The sequence below is a fragment of the Physeter macrocephalus genome, unplaced genomic scaffold (assembly GCF_002837175.3).
Source record: "Physeter macrocephalus isolate SW-GA unplaced genomic scaffold, ASM283717v5 random_409, whole genome shotgun sequence".
Taxonomy (NCBI): Eukaryota; Metazoa; Chordata; class Mammalia; order Artiodactyla; family Physeteridae; genus Physeter; species Physeter macrocephalus.
The window spans coordinates 25,461-36,524 of record NW_021145693.1 but is presented as its reverse complement, the minus strand read 5'-3'; the positions used below and the strand labels follow the sequence as shown (position 1 = coordinate 36,524).

At 56.4% G+C, this 11,064-nt stretch overlaps 1 protein-coding gene across 2 annotated transcripts in view; it reads right to left on the bottom strand.

Moving 5' to 3' along the window:
- The window catches only part of UFD1 (ubiquitin recognition factor in ER associated degradation 1), a 20,653-nt gene extending 9,841 nt beyond the window's left edge, over window positions 1-10,812 (bottom strand). The window contains exons 1-6 of one of the 2 annotated variants that reach the window (XM_024120711.3): window positions 10,657-10,812; window positions 8,006-8,138; window positions 7,612-7,644; window positions 4,635-4,756; window positions 2,119-2,317; window positions 122-243 (exon numbers count right to left, since the gene is read on the bottom strand). In XM_024120711.3, coding sequence (XP_023976479.1) covers window positions 122-243; window positions 2,119-2,317; window positions 4,635-4,756; window positions 7,612-7,644; window positions 8,006-8,138; window positions 10,657-10,659 — 612 coding nt within the window. In that variant the 5' untranslated portion in view covers window positions 10,660-10,812. The remainder of the gene's footprint in view (window positions 1-121; window positions 244-2,118; window positions 2,318-4,634; window positions 4,757-7,611; window positions 7,645-8,005; window positions 8,139-10,656) is intronic. The other variant, XM_007119071.4, reaches the window with a different exon arrangement.
- Window positions 10,813-11,064: the final 252 nt, after the last annotated feature.

The following is an 11,064-nucleotide window of genomic DNA, read 5'->3' as shown; positions in this document are numbered from 1 at the left end:
AGAGAGAGAGAGAGAGAGAGAGAGAGAGAGAGAGAGAGAGAGAGAGCGAGAGAGCGAGAGAGCACATAGGCTCCTGTTCACGGCTGTGAGGGCCCCGGCATCCGAAAGCTGAGACACTCACCTTCTCATTGTAGTTGATGGCAATCACATCCCCGGTGGTCAGACACGCAAAGTTTCTCAATGCGTTTTCTAACCTGCAGACACACACTGTCAAGGCAACATAGCAAGATGGAGCCCTCAAATCTGAAACAAATTTCCACAAGGCATTTAGAGAATTGAGTCACACTGTGTACTGGACAGACATGTGCCCAGCTGGGGCTCAAAGACACGTGGCCATTACTCAGCAACGAGAAGGAAGCAGTTCTAACACAGTAATGACACAGTAATGGGGTGAACCTCACTCTGGGGAAGAACCAGCCACAGAGTGGTGAGACCCCACTCCAAACCCTGAGAAAGGCACATCTCTGAGGTGGGAGGCAGCCGAGGCTGCTGGGGCTGGGGGTTGGCTGAGGATGGGTATAAAGGGGCACAAAGGCCCTTCTGGGAGGACGGCCAAGCTCTGAATACACAGGGGATGCATCTGTCAAACTCGCTCAAGTGTACATTTTACTGCATGTAAATTATACCTCAACAAGTTGATTTTTAAAATCCTATGGGAGCACAGGGGGAAAAAAAATTGAAAAACATAAATAAGTCCCCTCAAAAGTCCCCCAAAGGCAAAGATGTTTTCATTTACACTTTTGTTGTTTCTATCTTTTGGATGATAACACATATTTGGTGGTATGTTTCAAATAAAAATATTTAATAACAAAAATTTTAAGGGAAAGAGTAGCCTGTAAGCCCTTTTTATAATAGTAAATAATAATAAGTTCTTAAAAACTGAGTAACCCAAATGCCCAGACAAGGGAATAATGCCCAATCAAATGGAATATTTTAATCAAATCATCCTCGTCAATTTACAGAATTGTTTTAAATACAAAGGTCAAACACAAAACGTGGCTCCAGATGTGCCACTGAGACACGGAACACCTGGGTGAGAGGCTGAGGGCAGAGGAGCCCATGTCTACATTCACTTCTCTTTGTCAAACGGCCTCCCGGGCCGCTGGCAGCTTCATGAAGAGTCTGGGGTACACGCCCTCTTTGCCCCCCTGTGTGCAATGCCAGCTGCAGGGGTGCCCTTCCCTCGACTCCTCCTGGTGACTCTGAGCTGCTGGACATGGCCCCCAGGGACCGAGGGCAGAGCCGGCTCTGTGCTGCCTGGACTCAGACCCTGAGCAGAGCCTGGTGCACCGCGGCCCATGGAAGGGGCACCCTTTCTCTGCGGTCATGAGTAACTGTGCCAAGAGACACTGTCTCTGAAAGCAACCTGGTATGTGTTTGCTGCAGCACAAGCAAAAGGACTCCATACCGAAGACCACACAAGGGGCTGCAGTGCAGAGGCCAGCAGGCCCCAATCCTGGGCATGCGCACTGTCCACACCTGCTGTGAGCAGAGCGCCCAGTACCCCGTATGCCCAACACAGGGGGCTCGACATGCCCGTCCACAGACATGGCCAGCGGAGGCCTCCACACAGCCCAGTGGCATCTGGGACATGGCCAGCAGCAGCAGCGTGCTCCTGGCTCTGGCTGGGGACAGGGTGCAGGTGGAGAGGGTGGAAATAATTTGTTTTTATTTTTTTTAAACAATCTGTGTTGTTCAACTGAGTTTTTTACAAGCATGCCTTTTAAACAATAAATAGGTGGTGGACTGACCACACACATGGCTGGCTTACGTTCAGAGAACACGCAAAAAATCAAAGACCTGATGCCTTTGCTTTCCTCTGCTGAGAGATAGAAAACGTACTAAGACAGGGCTCCCCATGCCTGAGCACGGGGGAGCTGAGAGGCAGACGAGCTGCCCTCCGACCAGAACACATTGGGCTTTTTGCCAGTGTCATCGGCCACCCAGAGGAAGGGCTCCACCTGCCCTCCGGGGAGCGTCCAGAGAGCGCCCAGCACGCTCGTGAGGCCCCTGAGCCATGTAGACGGGCTGGCCCCACGCCATTGTTCTCATGTCACAATGTCAATCACGACAAGTGTGTGGTCCCCAAAGCAGGCACAGACACAACCAAGGACTCACTGTCGCCCGCCACCAGCTGGCACAGCCCTCCCCGGCTCAGAGGAACGCGTTCTGCTTCAGAAGGATACACGGCCTTGGGGTTGGTGATGTCCAGGAAGTCGGGGCTCTGGGGCTGGAACTTGGAGTACGTGGCCACCTGCAGGTTGACGCTCTCTACCTGAACCAGGCCCCCCTCCTCCAGCAGCAGGTTCTGCATCATCTGGAGGGTGAAGAAGATAGGAGGCAGTAGGGGTGTGGCCGGGGCCACCACAGCGGGAGCACCTGAAGAAACCACTTGCTGGAAGGGTGGCAGATGCGGGCTCATCCGCCAGCTTTAGGCCTCCCAGGGCCGGAGCGTTTCCACAGGGACACCTTCCTCCCGGCCCCACCTCCGCAACTTCACCTGACTCCCAAGGCCCCAGGGCCAGCTGAGCTACACTGGAGGCGGGAGGATGACAGCCCCAGGCAGGCTGGCCTTGTCAGGGACGGCCCACAGCCTAGGCCTTGGGTGTCTGCTCCAGGGCGTCTGTGGAGCCGCTCTACCAGGTAGAGGCCAGATGAGAAATGAGACAGAGACAAACATGGGCCCGAGGTCCTAGGGCGCAGCAAGGACCTGAAGCTTGGGATCCGAGAAGTGAGCACCCCTGCACATCCTGGAATGGTTTTTTGCTTTTCTTATTTCAAACCTTCTTAAAGAAAGCTTCAAACGTACACAGCTAGCAAGGGCCATGTGGGGAGCTCCACGTACCCACCCAGGTTCCACGGCCTTCAGGTCATAGCTGACCTCGTCCGTCCACCAGTGCCTGCTCCCTGCCCATCCACCAGGGCTGCCTGGAGCTCAGGGTGGGATGGAGCCTGCCACTCAGCCGACAGAAAGAAAGCACCTGCTCACACACTCACTGGGGTCGGGAGACCCTCGAGCCGGCTCTGCAACAGCAGCTGGGAAACCCCAAGCACCACCTGCTCCTGGCAAGAGCTGCAAAGCCAGCCCAGGAAGAGGACAGCAGGCAGCTCCATGCTACCTACAGAGGCTTCCCTGGGGATGGGATGTTTCCAGGCAAAAGGATTCAGTTACCTTTCTGGCCCAAAGTGGTCTGAGAGCCTGGACACGAGTCCAGCCAAACTCCAAGTCTGCAGGTTGGAGGAAAAGCCTTACAGGAACAGTGTCCCCCAGTGTCCCCCCTTCTCTTTCACTAAGGACGAGCCACAGAGGGGCCTGGGGAAGCTGTCACTGCCCAACACTTCAGCCACCCATGGCGCTCCACAGATAGTGGGACAAGGCCTGGTGCCCGTGACGCGAGGTGCGGGCACGTGAGCAGGGAACCGGGTTGGGTCTGGGCTTTGAGGAGTGACTAAGAGTTCCCCTGTGGGCAAGGAAGCAGCACAGGACACCAGCTGGGCCTAGCACTCAGGAAGGACCCAGGCTCGGGAGGGGGAATGGCCCAGGGGAAATGGGCAAGGTCACCACGGCAGGAGAGGAGGAAGCTTCAAACTTCTATTCATATTTAATCTCAAAATATGAGTTAAGGCCACTCCTTTAGAAGGTCAGCCATGGCTGCGGCAGGGACCCTTGGCTGTGCAGGAGAGGCGGGACGCTCTTCAGAGCATCTCCCTAGTGGCAGGGAGGCCTTGGGGTGCATTCCCAACTCTGCCTGCAGACTGAGGGGTCTCTGAGCACCCCAACATAAATGAGTATGAAGAGAAGGACACAAAGTCCCCTCTGTGGGTTTCCCAACGCTGAGCGTGCCAGAGCTGGGAGAGTGGGGGCTGGGCTGAGGGGGGAGGGAAGGAGAGAGCCAAGCCAGCCTTTGCCTGGAGACCCTCCTCTCTACACGGTCTAGACACTGGATTTCCCCATATGACCTTAGAAAGACAAGGGCCCTCAGGCACCTTTGAAGCACCTACAACACTGACTGTGGCCAGCTGTCACAGAAGACAGTGCTTAAGGTCAAAGGGACACGCCCAGATCCAGAATGGAGCAGGGCAGCCGTGGGGCCCTCACACTGGGGGTGGTGGGGCCCGGCCCCCCCAGCCCCGCCCCCACAGACTTCTGGCTGCTGCAGGCCCCACCCTACAGTGCAGGCGCGGCTCTGCCTGCCTCTGGACGTGGATGGCATCGGACCAGCCTAAGTGCAGAGAGCCTTCATTCCCATGGCAACGAGGCTGAGTGCTTGAGACAGACTCAGGTACAGACAAGTGTCGACACAAACACACACACAGTGACAGAACTGGGCAGACAAACTACTAAAGGGGTGAGAAAACTTATAAAAATCTAAAACTCTGTACTCAGACCACATGAAAAATACTCCTGCTCCACGGTTTTCAAAAAAGGCTGACACAGAAAATGGCAGTTAAAAGCAGCATGGCTGTGGGTTCCAGGCCACCAGGTGAGCAGCCATCCCCAGCTCCGGGAGCACCCTGTGTCCACAGCCACACGTGATGTTTGCAGCGAGGCGTGTCCCTCTGCTGTGGGGGCAGGACTGTGCACAGGCGGAGGGTGTCCCTGCCGCCCCACGTAGCAGCCTAGGGCCACTCACCCAGTGCGGGAGGTAGCAGATGCCCTCGTCAGCCACAAACTCCAGCACGCCACAGTGTGTCATGCGGTCCGAGTTCTTGTTGGTCAGTTTGAACAGCATGGGGTAGGTGATGTTAAGTCGGCCTGAAAAGAAGAGCGAGGTATGAGGCTCGGCTTCTTCCAGGGAGAGAAACCCTGTCCCCAGACCCTCCCCAGGGAAGTGCCTCCCTCCCCCAGCAGGCACTGGGACCTACGTGGTACTGAGCCCCTGGGTGTCTAACTGCCCAGCAGACCCTGTGCTCCTGCCAGACCTCAGGAATGTTTGCTGAGTCAGGAACGCAGCATCAGCTTATACTTTTTTTTTTTTTTTTTTTTTTTGTGGTACGCGGGCCTCTCACTGTTTTGGCCTCTCCCGTTGCAGAGCACAGGCTCCGGACGCCCAGGCTCAGCGGCCATGGCTCACGGGCCCAGCCACTCCGCGGCATGTGGGATCTTCCCGGACCGGGGCATGAACCCGCGTCCCCTGCATCGGCAGGCGGACTCTCAACCACTGCGCCACCAGGGAAGCCCCAGCTTATACTTTTGACTATCGGAAATCCCACTTGTAAAAAGTGACGTGTTCGTGCATTTATTCACGAACAGTTTAAGTGCCAACCAGGTGCTGGGCAAAATCCCTCTTTCAGAGGTTTCCAGTTAGAAGACCAGAGCGTGCCCAGATGCTTGTGATGGGGAAGGGTGGGGCGGGAGGCAGGGCAGCCAGGACGGCTGCTGGGGGATGTCCTCCAGGGGAGGGAAGTCCAGGCAGAGGAAGCAGCCCAAGCAAAGGCATAGAGGGAGGGGAGCCAGGCTGGTTCGGGAACTGCTGGCAACCAGGCGAGACTGGGCACAGGGACCAGGTGTGCGAGCAGTCGGCAGGGAGCAGGCCGGGCAGGACCGGTCAGCAGTGTGGGCTTGCAGCAGGGACCCAGTGTGTCCCCTCCCGCCAGGGGTCCTGAGGTGGGGGCCATGTGTGGGGCTGGAGGCCTGCTGACTCAGGAGTGCAGGGGGCGCAGAAAGGAAGGTCTGGTGCTGCGAGGCAGGAGGACCCAGGAGTCAGTAACCCGGGGGAGTGGTCTGGGACAGACTGACAGGACCGTGTTGCCTTGTGCCAGGCCCTTGCTCAGCCTTCACGGGACAGTGAGGTGGGTACTGTCCTCGCCCCTTTATCTACGGGGGACTAAGGCACACAGGTCTGGCAACGTGCCCCAGGGTCACACAGCCCAGAATGGCCATGCTGGGGGTCAACCTAGGCCTCTGGCCCAGGTCTGGGGCTTGACCACTGAGATCAACTTTAGCTTGTAGATTTAGGCAAACGTGGCAACAGAAGTTGACTCAGTGGCAGGAGGTAAGGTAGACTCTATTTGGGATCTCCCGAAAAATTTGGAGAAGCAAATTGGATAATGAGCCTGGGTGGGAGGCTGTCCCCCCATCACCATGGGCGACTGGGATACTGGAAGTGGTGGCCAAAGGCCTGGACGCCAGGCCCTCCGTCAGCAGGGCACCTCCCGGCTGTGGAGTAGACTGAGGTGGGTCAGGGTGAATGGATTGATCAGGCTCCAATCAAGGGTCCGAGATTCCTGCCATTGGAAGAGACCCCCATGTTCCTCAGTCCAGTAGTTTTCAAACTGCATTTTTTTGATTTAGAGAAGTGCCTTGGGGCGCCCGAGCCTTCCGCACCCCCTCATCTCCTCCACACCCTGAGCAGTGACCCTTTTTACTAACCAGGACTCCCCGTGAGATCTCATCTGGACAGCTCCTTCCATGACTTACGAGGTCTGCACAGCACCGAACTAAGCCCCACTGTCCCATTTCCCCAGTCTCCTCTAATACCCACTTGCCAACACACCTGGTCTTAGTCCTGGGTCAGCTCCACCCATGAGGCAGACTCTCAGGGCCCTGCTCCCCGCTCTGGGACGACAGGGGCCTGCCTGAGGGCCATGCCCCCGGCTCTACCCACCCTCCGGCAGAGCTAAAGCCCTCCCTCTGTGGGTGCAGCCACTGCTGCCGTCAGTTAGGCCCTGCTGGCTAAGGGCCACCTCCTGCCCCTGCCTGGTGCCACAGGGCCCTGGCTGTTTACACACACACCACAGGCACCATCCAGGAGGCGCTCCTGCCGCAGAACAGTCCCCACAGATGACGTCATGCCCCCATTTAAAGGTGAGGACACCAAGGTTCAGAAAGGCCCAGTCACTAGCCTGGAGTCAGGCTGGGCAAGGTGCAGAGCCCAAGCTGTAGCCACACCAGAGCTGGCGCCCGGCCCTTACCGAGCTGCCCAATGTGCACCCAACACAGAGCGTGGACCCTCCCGGCCCAGAGGCCAACACATCTCCTGCCTCAGAACCCACACCAAAAAGACCCCCAAGTCTCAAAAGGCAATGACTGTGCCCATGGTCAGGGCATCCTAGTCCGGGTGGAGTGGGGCCAGGGGTGTGAGGTCTCCGAGCTGCTCCCATGGGAGTGGGGAGTCGGGGAAAGGGGGAAAAGCGTGGCCAGTCTCCCAACCCTGGGCCTTTCTTGCTCCTGGTAAGAGGCGGGACGGGGCAAGGGGAGCAGCTCCTGGGGCAGAGGGGTTAGAACTGTGGCTGGAGCTGAGGCAAGAAGCTTGGGGAGATGAAAGACCTGAGCGCGGAGTCCCCTTGGGGGCCACCACCATCCTTTAGGGGAAAACTCAGTGCATCCAGCCAAGAGCATCGGCTGCCCCAGCAACGTGAAGAGCACCAGCGCTCACACCTTCCTTTAGTCCTAATAGGACCCGGGGTGGGGTGGGGGTGCCAGAGGAGTGGACCCAGAGCCGAGCACCCACTGGCCCCAGCCTCCCAGCCCAGCGAGCACCCTCCAGGGACGACTCCCAACCAGCCGCGCTGAAAGACACCTCTGCCTGTGCGGCGAGGGGTCTGTGCCTGGTCCCAGCGCCCGTGTTCACATCACCTCCATTCTCAAGTCAGGTACAAAGTACTTACTGAGTTGGTCGAGGGCTGAGGGTGGCATAATTACTGTGGAAAAAACATTTAGGAGATATTAAGAAAACAAAAAACAACAGAACAAAAGTCAAAGTGCACTTTCTGTTATAGCTTAATGAAAGTATTAAACAATACCTGTGGGGCAGCCGGAATTTCATGATTGTTCACAACAAGTTTTACTAGCTATAATTTATTTGGTGAAACCAAATGGCTATCAGCCATAAATCTAATCATAATCAGGACCCCTCCCCGCACCCCTTAGCCAAGACACCTTGACGACATCTTGACGGTAACTAGCCTCCGTCACACATGCAAAATGAGAGCTGCCAAGGACTATGAGTACTGCAGGCCTAGGGCAGGAAAGGTTACGATTCAAAATAAAAACAGCACATACTCTTCCCTCCTTTCTCCACATCTGACCTGTCATTAGGCCCCGCGAGCATGGACACGGAGAAGCAGCGGTACTGCGTGGAGAAGCGGTTCTGGAAGACCCGGGGAATCGGGTGGTCGAACATGTTGAAGGAGAACTGGAAGGAGGAAAGAGATGCTGCAGTTAACACAGAACGAAGGCACGTTTCTTCTGTCAACAGCTAGAGTGGGTCAGGGTGTCAACGCTCAAGAGCAAGACACACCTGCACCCAGTGAGCACCTCCTGGGAACAGGACGCACCTCACAGCGGCTTCTGCCGGCTGGCACATCCAGTCTGTCCCGGCAACCTGGTCCCCACCATTTTCAGACGGTGCATCTTACTAAAGTATAAAACTGCCCCCAGCAAGCCTGTCCTTCACCTCTTTCACGCCCCCGGACCCCCATCCCCCAGGCCTCCCGTCCCCCAGGTCTCCTACGACGGCCATGACCCTGCCGGGCTGCTCCCTTGGCCTGGACCACTTTTCCTCTCCTTATCCCGTTTAGGAGTGCCACTATCTGCCAGGTTCTGGTCTCCAAGCACCAGGTAAACATCACTAACAAAAGAGCTACAACCTCTGCCCTGGCAGAGCTGACATTCAAGACAAGGGAAACAAAACAGAAAACCATCTGTGTGTCAGTATTCTGAGCACAAGAGAGGGTAAAGGACCAAGAGCTCCTGGGAACGCTATTTTAAGTGGGTGGTCAGGAAGGATTTCTCTGCAGACACCTGAAGCCAGGAGAGGGAGCAGGCAGAAAACGGAACAGTGATAAGAGCGGGCGCTCAGGTCTGCACCCCTCCCCCTTCCCCTGGCTCCCAGGACCACCCTTTCCTTGCTCTGGGAACCTTCCCTGCTCTGCCCAGGGCCAGGGCTAGCACTCCTCCAAAGTGGTCTCACGTGGTGCCACACCATGGCACTCCCTCCATGCCTTTCATAAGTAAAGCCTAGACATGATGCCATCACAAAGCTAAGATCCCAGCTCTTACATTGTAGGTTATAATGAGGCTCAGAACACATGCTGCTAGCAATCTAGGGTCTTCCCAAAGCACTGCAATTACTGTGACGTGTCAAAAAGAAAGGATATAAAATTGCACAATAGGGTATATACCCAAAAGAATTGGAAGCAGGGTCTCGAAGGTATATTTGTACACCCAGGTTCACAGCAGCGCTCTTCACAATAGCCAAAAGTTGGAAACTACCCAAATACCCATCAACAGATGAGTGAATAAAGAAAATGTCCATCCATACAACGGAATATTGTTCAGCCCTAAAAAGGAAGGAAATTCTAACATATGCTACAACGGTGATGAACTCTGAGAACATAATGCTCAGTGAAATAAGACAGACACAAAAGAACAAACACTGTAGGATGCCGCTTATATGGGGTACTTAGAGTAACTAGTCAAGTTCAGAGACAAAAAAATGGTGGTTGCCAGGGGCTGGGGGGAGGGGGAATTGTTTAATGGGAACAGAGTTTCAGTTTTTCAAGACCAAAAAGTTCTGGACCTCCATTACACAACAACGTGAACATACTTAACACCATTAAACTATACACTTATAAATGGTTAAAATGGTAAATTTGTGGTACGTGTTATTTTACAACCTAAAAACTTTTAAACAAGCGAGTATTTCCTGACTTGATTCCAACTGTACACTAAGTAGAGGAAAAGTCAGGTACTGATGAGACAGTTTACTAGCAATTGCAAACTCAGCAAGCTGCGCCAGCTGTCTTCCACAAATGCAGATGCAGCTCCTACTTAAACTCTCCAATGGTTCTCCACTCCCTGGAGTGCCAGCAAAGTAGTTTTCACACCCGTGCCTCTCCTTTCAACCAGAATTCTGTTCGACAAAATCTTGGCCAGAAGCAGCATTCTGGACGAAAGAGGGGAGAGAAGTGGGGGCCTCCTCACTACATCCCCCCCATCTAAGCCCTGTCTTCTCTTTGCAACACGAAAGAGGGAAATGGACACAAAGTACTGAACACCGGGTGCCAACCTGCCCCGCATCCACCCACGGACCTGACCTCCCGCCCCGGTCCCACTTCCCTTTACAGCCCCGGCGCCAGCACACCGCCCGGCGCACGGCAGGTGTTCAGCTGTTAGGTGGCTAAACCTGAGGAGAGAGAGGGGACCCGAAACTGACACACTAAGGATAAACTCGCATAAACCGTTGACACCGGCAGCGCCCGGCGCGGTGCTGACACAGCTCTGCAGGCATACCCGGCTTCAAGTCCCCACTGCCCGCGTTCGTGGCCTACACTACGCGCCTCTCTAAACCTCGTGGTTCTCGCGCCGACGCGGCGGCCACCACCCTCCCTCCAGGGGCGCCGCCGGGGCCCAAAGGATGAGGGGTCTCGGGGCCGCGGTGCCCAGGGCGGCGGGGCGGGGCCGCAGACCGGCAGGACCGAGCTCGCGGGACTGGCCCGTGAGCTCTCCCCTCCCCCCTACAGCCCCCCAGCCGATCCGGGGCTTGTTCGTGGGAAGCCGTCTCGGGTCTACACACGCGAGACAGCGTTCAGTCTCGAGCGGCGGCGGGCTCAGGCCGGTGACTCGGCACCTCTGCGGCCGCCACGTCCGCCCGCCCGGCCCTGACCCCGGCCCCGGCTCGCCCTGCCCGCCCTGCCCGCCCGGCCGCTCACCATGGTGGACGCCTCTGCCTCGCAGCTGCGCTTCGTCAGGGAACGTTACGGTGGGAGCCGCCACCGCCCCCTCACAGCAGCAACCCCCACCGCCGCCGCCGCAGCCCCCGCCTCGCGCGGACGCCCGGGGCTCACCGGAAGTCCGGACCTGCACTTCCGGGGGGGAGCGAGCGCAGGCCGCTGCGAAAGAAAGTCAGGCAAAGGCGCGAGGGTCCAAAATTCCCGGAGAGTGAGCGCTCAGATACCCCTTCCTAACGTGTGCACTCTAGAGCACCTTACGTGATTATTTTAAATTACAGTTTGATAGTGGCCCCCTCCTAACTAATTTGGTGCGGCCCACTCCCCTTAATGCCTACACTACCCAGAAAGCACGCAGACCTTCCGGCCTCTGCTGCGGCCATCGAGGAC